Source organism: Diabrotica virgifera, chromosome 6 (assembly GCF_917563875.1).
Source record: "Diabrotica virgifera virgifera chromosome 6, PGI_DIABVI_V3a".
Lineage (NCBI taxonomy): Eukaryota > Metazoa > Arthropoda > Insecta > Coleoptera > Chrysomelidae > Diabrotica > Diabrotica virgifera.
Genome location: NC_065448.1, coordinates 212,867,709 through 212,890,301, shown reverse-complemented (window position 1 = coordinate 212,890,301; position 22,593 = coordinate 212,867,709). Strand labels below are relative to the sequence as shown.

The 22,593-nt window shown below is 31.7% G+C and overlaps 1 protein-coding gene across 1 annotated transcript in view; it reads right to left on the bottom strand.

Moving 5' to 3' along the window:
* LOC126886691 (muscle M-line assembly protein unc-89) overlaps positions 1–22,593 on the bottom strand; it is a 554,873-nt gene that overhangs the window by 62,558 nt on the left and 469,722 nt on the right. Inside the window, exon 5 of the mRNA XM_050653685.1 lies at positions 1,420–1,546. Coding sequence (XP_050509642.1) covers positions 1,420–1,546 — 127 coding nt within the window. The remainder of the gene's footprint in view (positions 1–1,419; positions 1,547–22,593) is intronic.

Genomic DNA, 22,593 nt, shown 5'->3' with positions numbered 1-22,593 from the left:
AAACAGATTGTCATGAACTGATGTTCGTTCTTTGTGTTTATTCAGTCTAGACAATACTTCATCCTTTAATGGGATTTTTAGATCGCTATGTAAGGTTAGATTTGTTACATACCAAGGTGCTCCAGATATCATACGAAGTGTCTTAGATTGATATGACTGTAATATTAATGACTGTAATATGGTATTTGATGACTTGGTACATCCCCAGGTATTTGAAAGTAATTACTTGATGTATAATTTGATTGTCTAACTCCAATTTGCATCTTATAGGTTCTTTTGCTATTATGTACTATGCTTTTTGTTTTTTGGGCTGATATTTTCATATTCATTTCTTTTGCGTTAATGTTGAATTCGTGCAGTAATCTTTGTAGGTCGTCTTCGCACTCTGCTACTAACACGGTGTCATCGGCGTAACAGAGTATTTTTAATGTTGTTCTGAATCTATTTCCTTGTGGCATTTTTATAATCAACTATTTATAATGGGAAATAAGCCACAACTTTACAAAAAAAAAAGATTTTATTAACGTTTCGAAGCCCAAATCGGGTTTCGTTGTCAAAATACAAAATACTACTAAAATAAACAAAAATGTTGTTGCTAAGTAAAAAAAAAATCTTCTAATAATTTATTTAATCTGACTCATTTATATTGGCAATTCAGACGTATATTATACATTCTAAGTAGAAGACTTTAAAATGATATCGTCAATATTTATGAGTTGCGTTCCTGGGACGACTTTACTATAAGATAGTTCATTTGATTACATGAAATCAATCCCAACTCAAGAATATCCGTCACAAAAAATATCATAGCATGTGATGTGTCTTTAAAAAGACAACCAAATGCAACGACGCCAGTAAAATTCTCTATTTATTCTATCTATTCTAGAGTATTTTTATCTCTCTATCGCCCATTTTGCACCCTCTTTTTTCTTCACTTGTTTTATTATTGCATCCAACATTATGTTAAACAGTAGAGGGCTTAGTGAATCTCCTTGCCTGATTCCTGTGCTTGTTTCTATGGGATGACTGAACACTTCCTGAACACTGCCTGGATGACTATCAGGTGGATCGAGTAGCTTGGTAGTTATCAAAGCCGGTCCCAAGCCCGGATAAAAGTGGAGGGTTAATAGGCGAAGTTAGCAACCTACCTATCGTAAAATGAAGCAATGCTCAAAGAACCAACGGGGTGCCTCGGAACCTATATTATTAATGTATAGAATCATAAGATTCGATTCCAGCAATAAAATTGCTGGTAAATAACTTTTCTTTCATCGTGCCATACTCTATCGAATGCTTGTTGTAATACGGATAATTTGCAATATTTTACCGTGATTGAATGGACTATAATATCGTAAAAACGAGTTAACAAAACCAAAACTCGTCACCGCTATAACTCATCATTTATTAAAAGCCACTTACCTGTTGTTCCTGGTCCATCTAATGGTCGTAACTTTCGGTTTGGCGTCTACGGAACACCGGAGGGTGGCTTGGGAATCCCTTTCAACACGTAAGGGATTTTCTGGTCCTATTTCAACTCGAGGAAAATCTGCAACGAAAGTATACGTTGGTTTGTTAATGTATACCAATATCAGGAAAACGTTTAAAGAGAAATTGGGTTGGGAGCCGTAACAAAATGGCTAAAATATTATAGGGAAAACGTTAGGGCGTTTGCAGATTCAATTTACTTTTTGCAATGCGGCTTTTATCGAAATATCTAACAATGTCACTTTTTAATACGATATAATATTTTAACTTTAAGTTTTAAAAAATACTCTTTTAAATAAACATCCGGACATAACAGCTTAAACGGTATGTACCTACACCATTAATATACAATGATGAGCGTGCTAATAACCGGCAAAATAGCGCAAAAGATCGAAAACATAAATATTAAGTTGTGAGATAAAAAGAAATAAAACTAGTAGAGGTGGGAAGTTTAGCGATAAAAACCTATAAATTTACATTCTATTTATTGTTTCCCACCTTAGACGTATCGGACGAGTTTGGCAACTGCCACTGTGACAGTGACAGTTTTAATTGACATACTCCTCTTATACGTCTAAAGGTGGGAAACAATAAATATAATGTAAATTTATACGTTTTTATTGCTAAATTTCCCAAGCCTCTTTCATTTGGTCACCCAAGATATTGTTTCAGATCATTCTAAATAGAAACGGTCTTTTGTACTTTTTCTCTTCAGTTGATCGTTTTTGAGTTACAAACAATAATTTAAAACTGAAAAAAGAACGAAAGATGACGATTTTCAAGGCTCAAAAACACAAGTAAAAAATATTATTTTTGTAATCATCAAGTACCTAAATTCAAGTCAAACCTATTTCTATCGGGTCCTGATAAGTATTTTTGCCATGTTTTATTATAAAATACATTTTTTTAATTGTTAATGAGGAAGGTTCATTATGGGAAGACGGGCGATTGGGCTGCATTAACAACTAAAAAACAATGTTTTAAAATGAAATAAGTCCAAAATATTTATCAAGATCTGAGATTTAATAGAAGAAGGTTTGAATTTGAATTTAGGTACTTAATGATTACAAAAATAATATTTTTTACTTGTGTTTTTGAACCTTGAAAATCGTCATCTTTCGTTCATTTTTCAGTTTTAAATTATTGTTTGTTACTCAAAAACGATCAACTTAAGAGAAAGAGTACAAAAGACCGTTTTTGTTTAGAATGATCTGAAACAATATTTGTTTAAGTCGATTGTTTTTTAATTTATAAATTTTTTTTAAGTATTTATAGTCAGAACAAAATTAGATCGGGGACCCTTTGTTCTTTATAATTGTTATATTAAAACATACTTAATAAAATATTCAATAATTTTTATCCATTAAACAATTCGGTGCAGATCGACCTTATATCAGATCCTCTACTACTACAGATTTTAGAATATGTTTATAAGATCTTACATATTTAACTATATTCATCGGAACACTTTTCACTTATACTAAATTTACAATAAAGATGCAGTAGAAATAAACAAACCAAGACACGTTAAATGCTACTAAGAGCACTCCCGAATCATAATTTACAATGTATATACATTGTAAATCCCAAATCATGATTTCCAATGTTTATACAGTGTAAATTATGATTCGGGAGTGCTCCCAGTAGCATTTAACGTGTCTTGGTTTGTTTATTTTTTCTACTGCATCTTAATTGTAAATTTAGTATAGAGCTTCTGCTAGAGAGTTTGGGATATTGTAACGCTGTCATTCTTGATCATATTTACCACAATTAAAAAGTGTTCTACTGTTAATCAGACGTTACACTGATCACATAATGTGGATTATTGTTAGTGAAAAGGTAAACTTGGTGTGACGTAAACACGCAAGCACAATTTGTTCACGCCTCTTAAGACGCGATGGAATCCACTAAGAAACATTATTTTTGATTTTATTCAGCTTTGAATTAGTTTGAAACCACTCATTTTGCCACAAGCACAACACTTTATTTTTAAAATAAGCTTATAAGTCACTGGAAAAGTAACTTTTCTATAGGCTCCGAAAAATTGCTTAAAATTTCCTGTCGTGCAGTCCTGTCAGCTTCTTCATTTCCCGTTATTCCGACGTGTGTCGAGTTAAACAACAAAAATTGAAGTTTTCTTACATGTTGATGAGCTTGGGAGAGAAAATTGTTGTTGGATAAGAATTTTATGAATACAATAATAATTGTAAGCCAGAGGTGCTTGTTTTTCTTTAAAAAGCCATACACGAATTACCTCCGACGACATGCGACACTAACGCTCATTTTTTTGTATTTTAATTCCATTATGTCTGTAATTTTAGAGCCCGGCTAGCTCAGGCGGTGACTTCCACGCAGGTAGGCCGGGGTTCGTAACCCAGCGCCGACGAGACCATTAAATAGACATTTTTAAAAATGTCTATAGGCCCCAGGTCAACTCAGCCTGAATAAAAATGAGTACGTTGGGTACAACCAGGAGTAATAATAGGTGGTTCAATCGTAGCACTGGCCCTGTTACCGTAGGCCCTAGAGATAGTAGACTACTCCGCTATAATCCCAAAGCCGCGTTAGCGGCATACAACTGGAGACTATTATTATTATTAGTATGATAGAATTAATACAAATAATGGCATAACCCAGACATCCAAAGTAATTTTTTGGCTTATAAACAAAATAGTGCTGTGGCCAGGAGGGGGTGCTACGGGCTTCTTTATTTAGATGGACTTACCCAAGTTTTTTTTATGTATTTTGACCCGTAGAACACGAATTTTTTGGGTAACAGTTGATCCGGATGTCGATAAGATTGTTATAAACAAAGAACTTGAGGAATTACATAAAATCGATTTTTCGCAAAATAAAACATTTTTTTGTATTTCTTGGGTAATTCTAAGCAAAAAATGTTCTTACAAGTTTTTTCGTAGGATGCATAGTTTTCGAGATAAACGCGGTGGAACTTTCAAAAAATCGAGAAATTACAATTTTTGAACGCGAATAACGTTTGATTAAAAAATAAAATAGCAATTCTACTGACAGCGTTTGAAAGTTTAAGTCAAATTATACCGGTTTTAATTATAGGTCTGGATCCCGCGTATGAAAAAAAGTTGATTAATAGCAAGCTGAAAATTTGTTAATAGCTTAAGGGTGTCTAGTCGGACAAATTTTGATATATGGGAACACTGGAACAGGGGAAGTTTTAATTGTGGAACAGGTTAAAATTTTGGAACGGTCAGACCACGAAAACGGCACATGTATTTTGTCCGACAGAACAGATTTAAACTCTCCGAACAGAGATTAAACTCTCATGCAAAAATCAGACTGCTATTTATCACCAAATGGGCGTTTTAATGAGTGGAACATGTAGAATATGTCAAATGACAGGAATTATGACAGGTGATAAATGAGGCGCTCAGAGCAACAGTGGCCTAACCCACATCCCACAATTTTACCAAAACGCTTTTATAACATTAAAGGTATGCATTACTTAAGTATTTTCAGATGCAGAGTGGCTCAAGCAACCATTGCTTGAGCTACTCTGCATCTGAAAATACGTAAATATGGGATAACTTTAATATAATTAGAGTGTTTTAGTAAAATTGTGGGATGTGGGTTAGGCCACTGTTGCTCTGAGCGCCTCAAATAGCAGTCTGATTTTTGCATGAGAGTTTAATCTCTATACGGAGAGTTTAAGTCTATTCTGTCGGACAAAATAAATGTGCCGTTTTCGTGGCCTGGCCGTTCCAAATTTTTAACCTGTTCCACAATTAAAACTGCCCCTGTTCCAGTGTTCCCATATATCAAAGTTTATCCGACTAGACACCCTTAAGCTATTAACAAATTTTCAGCTTGCTATTAATCAACTTTTTTTTCATACGCGGGATCCAGACCTATTATTTGCATTGCTAAAAATTAATTTTTTTATTATTAAACAAAGCTATTTGTTTATAAGCCAAAAAATTGTTTATATATTTAAAACATTGTTGGAACCCCTTAAATAATCCGATTTTAATTCTGTAAAGTGTATTAGATAGGTAGAGCACCTCTTTATATGTAAATAAATTAAGCCAACTTCTAAATGGTCTACTTCTTGTTCAGAAAGATTTTAAAAAATTTGAACTTTTTTAAAAACATTTAGATTGCAAATTGATTATGCAAAATTTATTAGGTGGATTTTAATGAAATTTGGTACACGATTTAAGTATGTTACAAAGAATTTCCTAAGCGAATTACTAAGGTTCTAAGTGCCACCAAAGTGGTTAAAAAATATTGAATAACAACAGACTTATTTTGCCCCCTTATTTTGTATTTATTGCTATATTGCAGAAAAGGTAATACCTTAAGACATTTTTTACCAGTCGTATATCATACAAAATTCAATTATCTTTATTTTATTTCTGTACGACTTTGTTCCAAAACGAATCGTTTTAAAGTTATAAGCAAAGAAAGCAGAAAAAAATCGATGTTTTTCGAAATATTTAAATATTTTAATTTTTTTATTAATGTTCCGGGTATATTTGAGAAGGAGCATAAGTCAATTATTATTACTGAAGGTGTCACCTAACTTTATCTGCAAAAATCCGAATGCCACCTCTCACATCCAAAAATAGACGTTTTTTCGCAGATCCTTACTGGTCTATATATAAACTCTGAAAAAATTATCAGTAGTAATTGCACAAGAGCTCTAAAATTATTGAATTTTTCCCGAGTGTCACGTTGGCAGTTTTAATTATGTCAAAGTGTCATGAGGGCAAAAATTCTATATTAATTTTAGAGTTCGAGTGCAATTTGTTGCGATTATTTCATGAATAAAACTGTTCAAAACCAAAATTTTATTGTAATTTATATAAGTACCAATTAGTGAAATTAAACACACAGTTGTTATAAATATGTATTTGACGGTTGAAAGTCATCACTTTTATAATTTTTAAAACATTTGTCATTAATGTCACTGAATGTATTTTTTCGTAGCAACGAAGGGCATCTGACGTAATATGCTTGACGACGGGAGATTATCAAAAATTATCACCTTAATTTGCATGTCTGTAGCTTTCTATTGGTCAGAATCTCCTATGAATGAAATAATCAAAATAAGGAAGTTGTTTTTCAGATTTGTGTTAAACAAATTGTAACCAAAATGTAGAAATGAAAATTTCTTTATCTTTTGTAAAAAATAAACAGCTAACTAATAAAATGGATGAATTACGTTTTCGAAAATTTACTTCATTGGTTATTTTGTTCCTTAATAATTGCTTCCTTTTTGTGTTTATCCAACTGTTCTTAACACGTTTGATGTCTTATAAACGCTTTTTGGATTTATTACAGCTCCTTTCATAATGAAAGAGATATATTGAGTCGTAGGGTTATAGAAAATTTTATCTTCCAAAAATAAACATTGTCTTTTTAGCTTTATGTTTTCAACTCCTTCGTTCTTTGATAATTGACGCGTGCTAATATCGACATGTGAAGGACGTTTTTATAAATTTTTACATTTTTGGTGCAGATCGATCTTATTTCGTGTCTTAGACTATATAGGGTGAGGCAGATAACTGGCCTATTAGAAATATCTCGAGAACTAAAGGCAACAGAATCATGAAAATTGGACTGAAGGGGTTTTGAAGGATGATCTATTAAATGAAAATATTTTCATCTCTTTGCAACTTATGGTTATACCGGAAGTTGCTTAAAACTTCGTTTTTTTAAATGGGACACCCTGTATATTTTTACATTTTTGGATTCTCCTCAACATCTTCTTTCGTAAAATATGAGGTTTTGTAATTTTATACAGGGTATTTTAAAAGATATTTACGTTTTTTTATTAATTTCGTAGTAATATTCACACCCTGTAGAATTGTAATAGTTTGACATTAAAAACTCTGCTTACGTTCAAATGATTTTTAATATAGTCTAATATTGTTAAGAATCATTAGTATAGCTAATTTTGAAATTTTAGTATACAGGGCTAGTCGAAACTCGGAATGAATATTTTCTCAGTTTTCTTAAATGGAACACCCTGTATTTTAGTATTGTAATGAAATGATATTTCATGGTACTTTTTTATTTTATAAGTATTTCCTATACCTAATTGCTTTAATTTGTGAGTTATTGGTGATTCAAACTAAACATTAATTGCAACAAAAAATACGTAAAATTTTATTAGGTTAACCGTGAAAAAATTCAATCACAAATAATTTTTCACAAATAAATACATATTAATCCAGACTGATCCTTAAAATTACCAATAATGGTTTAGCTATCAAAATACCTACGTAGTTAAGATTGTTGGTGCGATTAACAATTAATTAAGCACACATTAAAGCAGTTAGGTATAGGGAATGCTTAAGAAATAAAAAAGTACCATAAAATATCATTTCATTACAATACTAAAATACGGTTTTTAAGAAATAAAATACCTGTTCCTTTTAAGAAAACTCAGAAAATACTCATTCCGAGTTTCGACCAACCCTGTATACTAAAATTAAAAATTTAGCTATACTAATGATTCTTAACAATAGTAGACTATTTTAAAAGTCATTTGAACGTAAGTAGAGTTTTAGATGTCAAACTACTACAATTCTACAGGGTGTGAATGTTGCTACGAAATTAATAAAAAAACGTAAATATCTTTTAAAATACCCTGTATAACATTACAAAACCTCATATTTTAAGAAAGAAGACATCGAAGAGAATCCAAAAATGTACAAATATACAGGGTGTCCCATTTAAAAAAACGAAGTTATAAGCAACTTCCGGTAAAACCGGAAGTAGCAAGTAGATGAAAATATTTTCATTAAATAGATCACTCTTCAAAACCCCTTGATTCAAATTTTCATGATTCTGTTGCCTTTAGTTCTCGAGATATTTCTAATAGGCCCTTTATTTGCCTCACCCTGTATACAGTTATTTACCTTTCTTATTTATATTTTGTTCCATCGCTAATAACCTTTTATTGGATGCAAATTGTTTCTAATAAAAATAAAAAATAAAGAAATATGAAAAAAAATTTAAGAAACGCTTTTCTTTAGTTACCAGTGACTAAAATTAAACATATAAAAAAATGAACCAAAAAGCAAAAAATAAAGAAAATTCGAACTCGAACGATTATTCGAAAAAAAACTGTTAGACAGATTAAATATACAAAAATCTCACACATTCGTTACAAAATTGAAAAAATCTAACACATTCGGTTAAGAAAAGCGTGGGTCGCGACTTCATCGAATAAACGGTTTTCGCCCCACGCTTTTAACGAAAGTGTTAGATTTTTTCAATTTTTTAACGAATGTGTGAGATTTTTGTATAATTTAATCTGTCTAACAGTTTTTTTTTGAATAATCCTTCGAGTTTGGGTTTTTTATTTTTTGCTTTTTAGTTGATTTTTTTATAATATTTTTAATTTTAGTCACTCGTAACTAAAGAAAAGCGTTTCTTAAAAATGTTTTTTCATATTTTTTTATATTTTACTTTTTAGTCTTACACTTTTCAAACATTAAAATATATCGTCATGTTTATTAAAATATGTATAAAATATATGATGTACAAACATGAAAAGTAGTCGGAATCGGCAAAAAATTTGACATTTTATTGTTTATTTATGAAGCATAACGTAAACAATTAACGTAAAAAGTGAAATTATGTATTGTTCATATAATTAGCTACAATCTCTAAAAGTTTCGAGTTTCTTCATTTTAAAAAACAAGAAAATTTAAGCTTCTTCTTCTTCTTCAAGTGCCGTCTCCTAATCGGAGGTTGGATATCATCATCACTATCTTTACTCTATCCACCGCTGCTCTAAAGAGTTCTATAGAACTGCATCCAAACCAGTCCCTTAAATTCTTTAACCATGACACTCTCCTTCTTCCTATACTCCTTCCGCCTCTTATCTTTCCCTGTATTATCAGTCTTAGCATTTCATATCGCGGTCCCCTCATTACGTGTCCCAGATATTGTTACTTTCTTATTTTTATTGTGTTTATTATTTCGCATTCTTTGACCATGTCTCGCAGTACTTCCGTGTTCGTTTTCCTCTGTGTCCATGCTATTCTAAGCATCCTTCTGTAACACCACATTTCAAATGACTGTAGCTTATTTATGTATTCTTGCTTTAATGTCCATATTGTAGTATCGAGAACACGTAGCATCTCAAAGCTCTTACTCTCAGTTCTAAGCTAAGGTCTTTGTTGCAGAGAACTGTTTTCATTTTTACAAACGCATTTCTTGCTATTTCTATCCTGGTTTAAGCATTTTCTATTAAAATCGTTTTTTTTTATTTAAAAAATTAATAAACATAAAACCTTTTTTTACTGACTATTCGTGTAGCGTTCTCGCGAATGCATATGTCTGCAAATGTTCATTCATTTGCATTAAAGAAAAGGCAGTCAAATTAACGCCTAAAGATTTGACCCAAACGATTGAACTAAAGAAAAGCGTTTAAAAATCGTTACATAAAACATTATTTTTTGTATAATGTATTTAATTGCATCCATCACCCAGAGCAATAGGTAGGAGGACAGCACAATAACATGTTATTTATTATTCGATTCAAAACTGGTCTTTGTTTTGTCAAAATATTAAATGAAGTATGTACCTATTTACGTTTTTTTCGATTATACCGGGTGTCCCGAAAAGATTGGTCATAAATTATACCACAGATTCTGGGGTCAACAATAGGTTGATTGAACCTCGCTTACCTATATACAATAGTGCACACAAAAAAGTTACAGCCCTTTGAAGTTACAAACTGAAAATCGATTTTTTTTCATATATCGAAAACTCTTAGAGATTTTTTATTGAAAATGGACATGTGACATTTTTATAGTAGCAACATCTTAAAAAAAAATTAAAGTGAAATTTGTGCACCGCATAAAAATTTTATGGGGGTTTTGTTCCCTTAAACCCCCCCAAACTTTTGTGTACGTTCCAATTAAATCATTATTGTTGCACTATTAGGTAAACACAATATTTTTAAAACTTTTTTGCCTCTTAGTACTTTTTCGATAAGCCAGTGTTTATCGAGATATTTTGAATATTTGTCGAATCCACCACATATTTGTATATGGTTAAGTACGATTATAGAGAGCTGTTAATAATCTGAAAATTTATTTATAATTGACATTATTAGGTATATTTTGAAAAAGAAGAAACATCTCGATAAAAGGTGACTTATCAAAAAAAGACTACGAGGCAAAAAAGTTTTAAAAACACTGTGTTTACCTAATGGTACCACAATAATAGTTTAATTGGAACGTACACAAACATTTGGGGGGTTTAAAGGAACAAAACCCCCATAAAATTTTTATGTAAACATATTAAAAAAAGAAGCCGTATCCCGATAAAAACTGGCTTATCTAAAAAATACCAAGAGGCAAAAAAGTTTTAGAAACGTTGTGTTGAACTAATGGTACCACAATAATGAATTAATTGAAACGTAGGTACACAAAAGTTTGGGGGGGTTTAAGGGAACAAAACCCCCATAAAATTTTTATGGGGTGGAAAAATTTCACTATAATTTTGTTTTAAGATATTCCTGCCATAAGAACGCCCCATGTCCATTTTCATTAAAAAATCTCTAATAGTTTTCGATATATTGAAAAAAATCGATTTTCATTTTGTAACTTCAAAGGACTGTAACTTTTTTAATGAGCACATTTGTACTAAGATAGGTTCAATCGAACTATTTTTGACCCCAGAATGTGTGGTATGTATAATTTATGACCAATCTTTTCGGGACACCCTGTATAGTGGCTGGCATTCCATGACTTTAATTCATTTTAAACTATCAAAGCGAGATACTATATACTTATTATACAGTGAGCACGTAAAGGTTGGAATAAATTCATTTTCTCGAGAATGGACAATTTTGGAAAAAAATCCCACAATAGGTCAATTTTTATTTTTAAATTACGACCTTTTGGCATATATATCATACCAGTGACGTCACCCATCTGCGCGTGATGACATCATTGATGATTTTTTTAAATGAGAATTGGGGTCGTGTGATAGCTCATTTGAAAGATAATTCAATTCTCTATTCAGTAATATAAACATTAACATAATTATTTATACAGTGTGTCCAAAAAAATCTTTTTTGGATTAAATTTATTGACATAAAAAGAAGAATTTATGTAATTTATTTAATTCAAAATACATTTTACTGCTCTCAGAAAACAGAAAAAAATGTTTATTTGAAAAATAATCATGGCTTTTCGCTTAAATTAAATGTTTAAACTGTCATAGGCTGGTGGGTGGCTGTTTTAATATTGAATTTAAGCAAAAAACAATATGTATCTGCCAAATTAACAGTTTTTCATGTTTTCTAATAGCGGGAAAATGAATTTTGAATTAAATAAATTATACACATTCTTCTTTTTGTCAATAAATTTAATTCAAAAAAAATTTTGTTTGGGCGCCCTGTATAAATAATTATGTTAATGTTTATATTACTGAATAGAGAATTGAATTACCTTTCAAATGAGCTAGCACACGATCCCTGTTTTCATTTAAAAAAATCATCGATGACGTCATCACGCCCAGATGGATGACGTCACTAGTATAATATATATGTCAAAAAGTCATAATTTAAAAATAAAAATTGACTTGTTTCTGTTTTTTTTTACAAAATTGTCCATTCTCGAGAAAATGAATTTATTCCAACCTTTACGTGCTCACTGTATATGCTGCTATTTGTTATGAACATGGCAATATTAAAAAATAAACGAAACAGTAAGAAAACAAATAATATTAATTAAAAAACAAGCAATTATTGGACTTCGTCAGTCCTAGGTTTTCACCCAACGTGACCGGAATTAGAATCGGAAGTCGATATTTGAACTCTTTGGGCAACTTTAATCGATTGATATACGATTTTACTAATTTTGAGTCTTTATGTCAATCTACCAGTCTTAACTTTTTAACCGGAAATGACATCAAAACCGGAACTAAATATTCGAGCTCGACTGTTCAATACTGATATATTGTTACAACTTTTTAACCGGAAGAGATATAAAAACCGGACGTATATATTTATAAGCAAAAATTAACAATTCTCTAGAAGTCTGTGCAATCGCTTATTCTGAAGATCCAAGCCTAACACGCTGTTATAAGTGCTTTACCTTAGATCACCTCAGTTTAAAAGCCTTCATGTTACTTTCTCTTACACAACGCACTATGTTTCTTAGACCGACACTAGAACACAACTTTGTAGAATGGGTTGTGTTTTCTCTCTAGGTTAGATGCCCTGGTTTCCAAAAGTACTGTATCTAGGTAGAATACCGAACCGTCTGAAGTTATAACCCATACGGTATCCCTAATTTTATTAGATTATTCTATCTAAACATTACGTTACTCGGGTTTTTTTTGCATTAGGGGAGTGCAATTAGAACGAAAACATGCATTGTTTCGGAAAAATTCAAACAAGTTTACATTTTTCTAAAACTTTTTTTGTTAGTTTATATACATGTTAAAGTAAAAAGTTCTACTCGCGGATTTGGCCGCTAATTGTTTATTAATTGTTTAAACAATAACAATTGTTTTGTATTAATAATTTTAAAAATATCGATAAATTCATTATTTTTCTTTCATCAAATATGTTTCTATTTCGTTTTTTATTATGCTGAATCCGAATATGGCATTGCAATTTGAAAATTCTTATACAGAAGCTCTTATACAGTGTGTCTGCGTAGCTAGAAACCACATGGAAAACTTTTTTATTATCAATTTTACGAAAAAAAGTTATTCTTAATAAAATGCTCTGGACAGTCAAAAATCTAAAACTCAACCATCAGATATTAAATTTTAGCAATTTTATACGAGTTATGTCAAAAATATGAATTTCGTTAAAGAGTAAAGTACCTTTATATACCAGAATATCAAAAAATGCTATTATGAAAAGTTGTTTGAAATTAGAAACTGTCTAAATATACAATCACATCATTCTAATCAAAAAAAATTTCAATTTTTTCTCAAATTACGGATACTCATCATCATTTTATTACAATTATGATAACTATTTAATTATCACTTTTACGAAAAAAAGTTATTCTTCATAAAATGCTCTCCATGGTCTAAAATCTAAGATACAATCATCAGATATCAAACTTTTTTAATTTTATACGAGGTATGTAAAAAATATGAATTTTTTTTTAAGAGTTAAGTGCCTTTATTATTCACAATATTTTAATTAGAAGGATGTAATTGAACACTAAAACAATTTTTTTAATTCCAAACAACTTTTCTTAATAACAATTTTCGATATTGTGAAATGAAAAGGTACTTTACTCTTTAGTGAAATTCACATTTTTTGACATACCTCGTATAACATTAATTAAATTTGATATTTGATGATTGCATCTTATAATATATACGATGCAGAGTATTTTATAAAGAATAACTTTTTTTCATAAAACTGATAATAAAAAAGTAATCAATAGGTTCCAAGTTACGCAGACATACTGTATAAGAGCTAAAAAAAATTTTTTTTGTTGAACATTTATTATTGTTGAAGCTTATTATTAAATGTTAGGTCTGGATCCCGCGTATGAAAAAAAAGTTTATTAATAGCAAGCTGAAAATTTGTTAATAGCTTAAGGATGTCTAGTCGATTAAACTCTGATATATGGGAACACTGGAACAGGGGCAGTTTTAATTGTGGAACAGGTTAAAAATTTGGAACGGTCAGACCACCAAAACGGCACATTTATTTTGTCCGACAGAATAGACTTAAACTCTCCGAACAGAGATTAAACTCTCATGCAAAAATCAGACTGCTATTTATCACCTGTCATAATTCCTGTCATTTGACATATTCTACAAGTTCAACTCATTAAAACGCCCATTTGGTGATAAATAGCAGTCTGATTTTTGCATGAGAGTTTAATCTCTGTTCAGAAAGTTTAAGTCTATTCTGTCGGACAAAATAAATGTGCCGTTTTCGTGTTCTGACCGTTCCAAATTTTTAACCTGTTCCACAATTAAAACTGCCCCTGTTCCAGTGTTCCCATATATCAAAGTTTATCCGACTAGACACCCTTAAGCTATTGACAAATTTTCAGCTTGCTATTAATCAACTTTTTTTTCATACGCGGGATCCAGACCTATGTATTTTAGGTAAGTTTTACAGAAAAAAGTTTTGATCACTTTGTATAAAAATTTTTTTAGCTGGTAATTTTCGGTTTTTGTATTACATTGTTGTTATCTTTCTTAATTTTCTTAAAAAGAAATAGTTTATTTAATTTCTAAAGTAAAATAATTTAGTGCATTTTAAAGATTGCATCCTAAGCTTTAAAAAAGCGCTTATAAAACTGTAATAGATCTGATCAAACTTGAGTAATACCGTCTTAAATTGGTGGTAATTCTATAAAACTACGAAGATTTCAAAAATTACAATTTTTGAGACGTCATATCATTTGAATTAAATTTTTGAGATTTTTTTGAATGACACATCATTAATAAGATTCTTGAAAGGTAAGTTGTGCAAAATTGAGAGTTTTATAAGAAAAATTGTATTAGTTACACATTTTTAAATAATTTTTAAACAAAATTCATTTAAGCCTCACTTTCCGCCCACACCGTACTTATGCTCATACATTTTATTTCTTTCTATTTTAACCATAAGATAGCTTAATTATTCTTCTTTCATGTTCAAATTGTAAAATTTCATTTGATCCATTAGTTAAAGAATTACATTAAAATAACTCAACCGTGCACTTCGCCGTACGCTAGTTTACTTACACTGCGCCAATGTTTGTGAGAAGGGCGACTTTAGCGTTGTAAATAAAAAATTATAGAAGACACAGATTTAATTTTAGAAAATTCTTTATATAGGGTTTTTTTTGTAAAATTTTCTGAATTTTTCAATGGTCAAGTCAGTTTTTTTTCTAAAATTTATATTTTCGGAGTTATTTAAAAAAACATCCTATTTCGTAGTTCATTTGTTTAATAAAAAATGAAGCACTCACTTCTCGAGTAGAACTTTTTGATATGTTGTTTATTAAACATTTCTTAATGAAATTACATAAAGTTCTATCTTGTTTGATTTTTTCCGAAGTGAAAATCTATATGCACTCCCCTACATTCTATAATATCACATTCTCACCTCTACCCTTATAATAATGATTAATCGCCTTACTTCGCTACCTATAAATACTGTTTTACCTCTTGTTAAAATTATTCTCTGAAATTAATAAAAACCTTATTTGTAAACGATAACGCCTAAGTAGTCCCGCTAGAGGTCGTAAAGAATTCGCGATAAGAAAAAACAGTACAAATTTCACGACTAAATGAGCAAGGAAAAGAAACACTTCCGTCATCCTAAAGAAAATATAAAATTGCATATAAATACCGCACATTCATCTGGATAAGAATGCACCTAAACGAGTAAATGAGAAACTTGAAAAGTTGCTGACAACGTAACACGACTTTAAAATGGCGAAATAGCAATTTGCCCATTTCTCGCTTTGATGCTAGAGGTAAGCTACGTAGGAAAATGTAATGTTTGTAACAGATCGATTTTCGGTAGGTGTTTAAACGTTAATTTTCAATTTTATTCGTCACTGAATGAATAATTTCTCTGCTTTGTGATAACTTTAATTGCTTATTTTGTACTTAATTAATTAAAAATTAAAATGGATTGCAGTAGTTGTTCAGAACGACCGTTTTCGGACTTACTAGTCCATCTTCAGTGATCTTTGGAGTACTTGTGCTCAGGCGCGGATACAGGGGGGGGTCAACGGGTCCATGAACCCCCCTATTGTATTTAGTCTATAATTATTTTTTTATTATTTATTATTTTTTTCTGTTAACTCTAAACTTTAAGCCATCAGTACAACACTAAATTACACGACAACCGCTTCCGAAGAATTGACAGAAGCCATAAAATCTAATAAAATACCCTTCTCTGAAAAATAATCTGCAGGCGCATTTGCTTGGGTACCGGTGGAACCATTTTTTTTATTATAGGTTATTCACTACATGCAATCAATAAATAAAAAAATTATAAGCATGTTAGTTGTTTGTTCAAAGGGGTGTAAGTATAAATTTGGATTTGTTATCCAGTGATAACAAAGAATCCACTAGCTTCTTAAATTATTGAACTGTGCCCTGAAAGGGTAAGTAGTTCACTGCACTGCACTGCACGACACTTCACTTCACTGCTGCTTAGAACCTATGTGGTAGCTCCAGTGGTTTGTGCCTCCTCAGTCTCCGAGTCTGCTCACTATTATCCAGCAGGTTTAGTGCAAGATTATTAGGGTGCTTTTCTAATTTTACCAAATAGCGGCTGCTGTATTCACTCACTGTCTCCTTTACTGTGGCTACTTGAAGATCGTCTCTGATTTCTCTGTTAGGTATAAACCAAGGTGCATTTGTTATGGTCCGTAGTACCTTCGACTGGAAGCGTTCCAATATCTCTATGTTTGAGTTTGCAGCCGTACCCCATAGTTGTACACCATATGTCCATATTGGTTTTAAGGCTACTTTATACACCAATAATTTGTTTTTTAAACTAAGCTTTGACTGTCTTCCCAATAGCCAGTAGTATTTGCCGAGTTTCAAGCCAAGTTGTTTTCGTTTGTTAAAAATGTGCTTTCTCCAGGTCAGTCCTTTATCCAAGTGCATCCCTAAATACTTAACGCTGTCAGATTGAGGCAGATCTTGTCCATTTAGTGTAACAGGTGGCACTGTACCTCTGCATTTGGTAAATGTAACCTGCACTGATTTTACTTCATTGACTTTGATTCTCCAGTTTCTTGTCCAGTCCTGAATTTTCACTAGATGTTGTTGGAGAATTCTTGCGGCTATGACTGGGTCTTTGTGTTTGACCATTATCGCTTTATCATCTGCAAAGGAAGCTGTGATTGTTTGGTTGCTTACTGGAAGATCAGCTGTGTACATAAGATAGAGAAGTGGACCAAGAACACTGCTCTGTGGTACTCCTGCCTTTATCAATGTGATTTCTGATGTTGACTGTCCGTACCTTACAGTAAAATATATTTTTTTCAGTGTGTGGGGGCGTGGGGCTGAGGGCAGTGAGGGAGTGATTTTTTAAATTTAAATAGTAGTCCATCATGCCAAACCTTATCAAAGGCTTGACTCACATCTAAGAAAGCAGTCGTGCAGTAACTTTTTTGCTCAAATGCTTCATTTATTTCGTCCACTACTCTGTGGATCTGTTCAATTGTGCTATGATCCTTTCTGAATCCGAATTGGTGTTCAGGAATCAGGTGGTTTTCTTCTATTTTGGGGGTCAGTCGGGTTATGAGTAGCTTTTCTAGGAGTTTATCAAGGACTAGCAGCAGGCTGATTGGTCTGTATGATGTTACTTCATTTATTTGTTTTCCAGGTTTTGGAATAAGTATAAGCTCGGCAACTTTCCATTGGGCGGGGAAGTGGAACCATAAACAACGGAAATATTTTTCTCAATTCAAAGAATAACAAAAATGATATTTTAAAATGCAAATACATTACACTGGGTATAAACCTTATCTCATGAAAAGTCACGTTTCAAATTTGCGATACAATAAAGATATAAAAATTTGTATTTTACTAGATAATTCATGCGTACCTACCCATTGATGGTAAAAAGGTTAATTTTTATGGTAAAGAACGACCAGTGAGATTAATAGTCATGAATTGTCTATCAATCATTTTGATACCGTAGGTATCTGGGATTATATAGTGTATTTTATCCTTAGAGTAAGTGTGAATCGTATTAGAATTGCAAATTTTCAATTGCTTCTTCGCTTCAGCATCCATCTGGCTTGCAATTTTTAGAAGCCATGGAGGTATTACCAGTAAAATGGTCCAATAAGTTTTCAATTAAATACAATGGGGTGCAAAATTAACCGGACACCTTAAAAATGGGTCATTTTTGATGTCTCGAATTTTCTAAACCTGTTGTCCGATTTAAGTGATTGTTTAATATGTTATAACCTTATTCTTTAACAATATCGCTATAATAATATTGTTGCTAAACAGGCAAATTTTCATTGTATACCGGGTGTACCAATGAAACTGTGTTTTTATCTCAAACTTCGCATCACCCTGTGAAATATTCTAGCATTTTTAAAGTACTCAAATTAAAACCCAACTATAGCCTCATGTTTTCGCAACATTCTGTTTGTTGATTCATTCGCTTATGTTGGACCGTAAAAAAGTTAGGTACTTTAACAATTAGCCATGTTTTTCATCAATACAAGGTGTTTTTAAATAAGTATGGCGAACTTCAAGGGGTAATTCTACACGAAAAAATAATGACAGTTTGTTTTATAAACCTATGTTCGCAAATGCTTCGTTTCTGAGATAGAGGGTGTTAAAAAATTTCTTACAAACTGACGATTTATTTATTGCTTTAAAACCGGCTGAGATATGCAAATGCAATTTGCTGGGTTTTAAGACGTAGTTGTTGTACATTTTTTCACATACAAGTAAGAATTTAATATTCACCATTGGCGCGCATACGAGTAATATGAGCCGTCATGCAAGATACAAGATGGTTGATTAAGTTTCCTGGTAGAGTTTCACCATGTTCCCTGAGGTTATATCTTTTAACATCGGCGTTTAGCCTGTTCAATATCACTACAACATAATGTAGATTGAATTATAATTTCAACCATTGTTTGGTTCTGGGGCTATTTAGCAAGTATTCGAATTCACTGATGATGGACTGATAGGTCCGAAAACGTTCTGAATTGGACACATTTTTTCAATCCATTGGGATTTTTAAAATTTTTAATAAATATACCAATTACACAGAAGTGGTTTTTACTTCATGTTTGAGTTTTTTAACTATATGGTATACAGCCAACCTAGGGAACTAGCCTTTTTAGTTTAAACAATATAATTCTTCAGGACCGCTGCAGACTGAGTAAAATGGCCATGATGATCAACAATGTCTTTAAAGGATGAGGCACAAGAAGAAAATTGACAAAAAAGTTCAAAGCAAATTGAAAAGTGCAACGGGTACCAAAATAATTTGTTAAAAACTAACAGTTATCAAATTGTGTGCCACCTCTACCTGGTTTGCAGAATGCTATCGTGCTGCGTGTAGTGCATTCCTGAACGACAAAGAAACTGTGACAAAAATATGTCAACTTATATTTCATAAGATTGTAAACTTAAAGCAAATATATAATATTTCATTTCGGAGAAAACAAGTTAAAATGGCCTTTCATGCTATTTAGTATGTACAATAGGTAATAACAATACCTGTAACCCGTCAAACATAAGTTAATGCAATTTATTAGAAAAAGTTTACTAATTATCGCAAGTTTTAAAAACAGTTACCGTCAGTTAATCAACGTTCAAGAAAACAATTATGTATATACAGTGAATCTAGTAATGAAAGGAATCCTATCATTAATGACTTTTTCATGTACTGTTACCACATCAATCACCTAGGCCTCTAGGGTTATAAGGGAGATTGCAGACAGAAGGATTTTCGTTTGTTGCATTAAATGGTGTAGTATGAGTAGTATGACCCATATTCCCCATTTTTTATACTTCGATAATGTACTTTTTCTGCGGCAGATAACGCGCAATCGCAATTACGAATTCTTAATATGATTCTTCCTTCTTTAATACGATGGTCCTCTCTTCGTCTTTATTTGTCATACGCTACGCTACATAATGTAAAGTGTCTGTTACCAAGCGGTTCCTGTACTTTTTCATTACTTTTGAAATGAGGCAAAAGTGAATACAGACACAAAACAAAGACACTCAAATTAGTAAATAGGGGATTACCGTCGAAATGTTGTGTTCGACCCACTTTCAAATAGAATTCATCCAGATTATCGCATTCTATTGGAATATCCTGGTATTGTTCAAGTTTCCTACATTCGTCATTCATCTTTTGCATCGTTTGTAGTTCTTGAGCATCATAGGCGTAACCAGGATGATCCTAAGGGGGGGGTTACAACTACCTTAAAGGGGGGGGTTACAACTACTGGAAGGTCTCTGAAGGGTATGGTGTTAAGTGTATAGAGCTCAAAGTACATCCCAATGGGGGGGTTATAACCCCTAACCCCCCTGGTTACGCCTATGTTGAGCATTAAAGATTCGGGACCATTTTTACATTAGCGGTAAAAGACTTTGGCAACTGCCACCCTCAGGATCTGCAAAATCATTCCTTTTTTTACTTCCACACCAGCTGTAATCAAGAAACGCCTGCATCTTTCGTAAAAATCCTGTTTAAATTCATTATCTAAATCAGTAACATTTTGCGTCAACCCAATTCCTAGATACATGTTATTAATATTAACAAATTGTAATATCTTGAGGATTAATTGTTTCAACATTTCGCTGTGCAAATTTGTTATAACTACTGTATCGCTTTGAAAAATTTAATCCAATTTTGACAAAACCCTTTCGAAACTTTCGAAAAACAAAAATATTGATGACGCGCTACTGTTTACTCTTAAGGCTATAGGTACATAATTCGCAAATATTTTACGGCTATCCCTACTTTTTCTGTCTTTACACGGCATATTACGTGTAGTAAAATTCTCACTGGTATGGAAACTGCAGATGTAAACATTAGGTTGACAGTGACATTGTCATTAGAAAGGTAGAGATGGCTAATGTTCTTGGATAACCTTTACTTGTATAAATGATAGGATTATTTTTTCACTAATTATGTATTCAGTGGTTACCATTATTTATATACTATACAAATAGTCGAAGAAGAAAAAAAGTTGTAAAGTTATTTTAATAATGTACTGTTACCATGGAAAGAAGTACCTACTACTGACCAGAAGTATCTACTACAAAGCGTAGCACCAGCCGTGTCTGCATTACACCAATCGTGATGGAATTAGTTTTTCATGTGCTTGTGATTTGTAAATTCACATTTTTACGTACCAAATTATTAGAATTGTACATGAGTAAAAATGAGTGACTCAGATCAGTGAATTGTTATCTGTTAATCTTCTTCATAATTATTAAATTTTATTTGATAAAAGAATGACCCCAAAAATTAAGAATCTTCTTCTTAGTTCGTAAATTTTATTGTAACAAAAAAATACCTACGCCGAAGACGTCCACCCACTAACTTCACTTAAACTGAAGCAAAATACTACTAAACAAGCACATATGTACTTCAAAAGCGTAGTACATTCTTCTATGTAGGCTGGTAAATAGTAGCAAATACTACGGAGAAAAGCAAATGCTTTTTAAGTGTAGTGAAATCTTCAAAAATGTAGTACGTACTTAAAGCATTAGCATTTACTACATTTTATGCCACCATGGGCACTTTACTTTATAGCTTAACTCGTACCTATTTACGGTTATCGGAACAAACTCTTTTAAAATAATGCTTTTATTTGAACTTTAATGACTTTAAATACTTGGATTTTCCATAAATAATATATAAACAATAAATAACTTTTTATTAATTGTACGCCTTAAATCAATTATTATTTTTCAAATACACTATCAATACTATATAATAAACAACTCTTTGATTGATTTTATTATCATCGTAAAAGCGTTAAAAAGCAGTAGCAGAATGAACTGCTATATCAAAATAGCGGGTCGGACACATCTCTACTTGTCACTGTCTTGAGTCTTGTCATAACATTATATTCGAATGAGTGCGTTGTATGACAAAGATAGCGAATGTTCGACTTCCACGGACATGGTGTCCATTTTTTTCGAATCCTGAAAAAACTAATACATATTTTTAAAAAATTTAAACACAAAATGAAAGACTAAATTATTATCGAGGGCCGAAAGTCCCTTAGAATATATAAGAAGTTTCTTTCGAATGAGATATTTGAAATTAAAAATTACACTAAATTTTCTCTTAGTTTTTCACCCCTGTAACTTATTAAAATAAACATTATAGAAGTTCTCAGGGACTTTCGGCCCTCGCTAATAAGGTAATCTTTCATTCTGCGTTTAAATTTTTCAAAAATACTTATTAGTTTTCTCAGGATTCGAAAAAAATGAATCCCCATTTGAATAGCATTGCAGCCGAAAATACGTACCGATCCTCTTAACGGTATGTTCTGCGTATAAATAAAATAATAAAAATAATAAGTAATATTGACCTGTATGTCAAGATTTCTGCATTTTTAATAACTATTTTTGCCTCGAGTTTTTGGCCATTTGCTGGAGTCCGGCACTGAA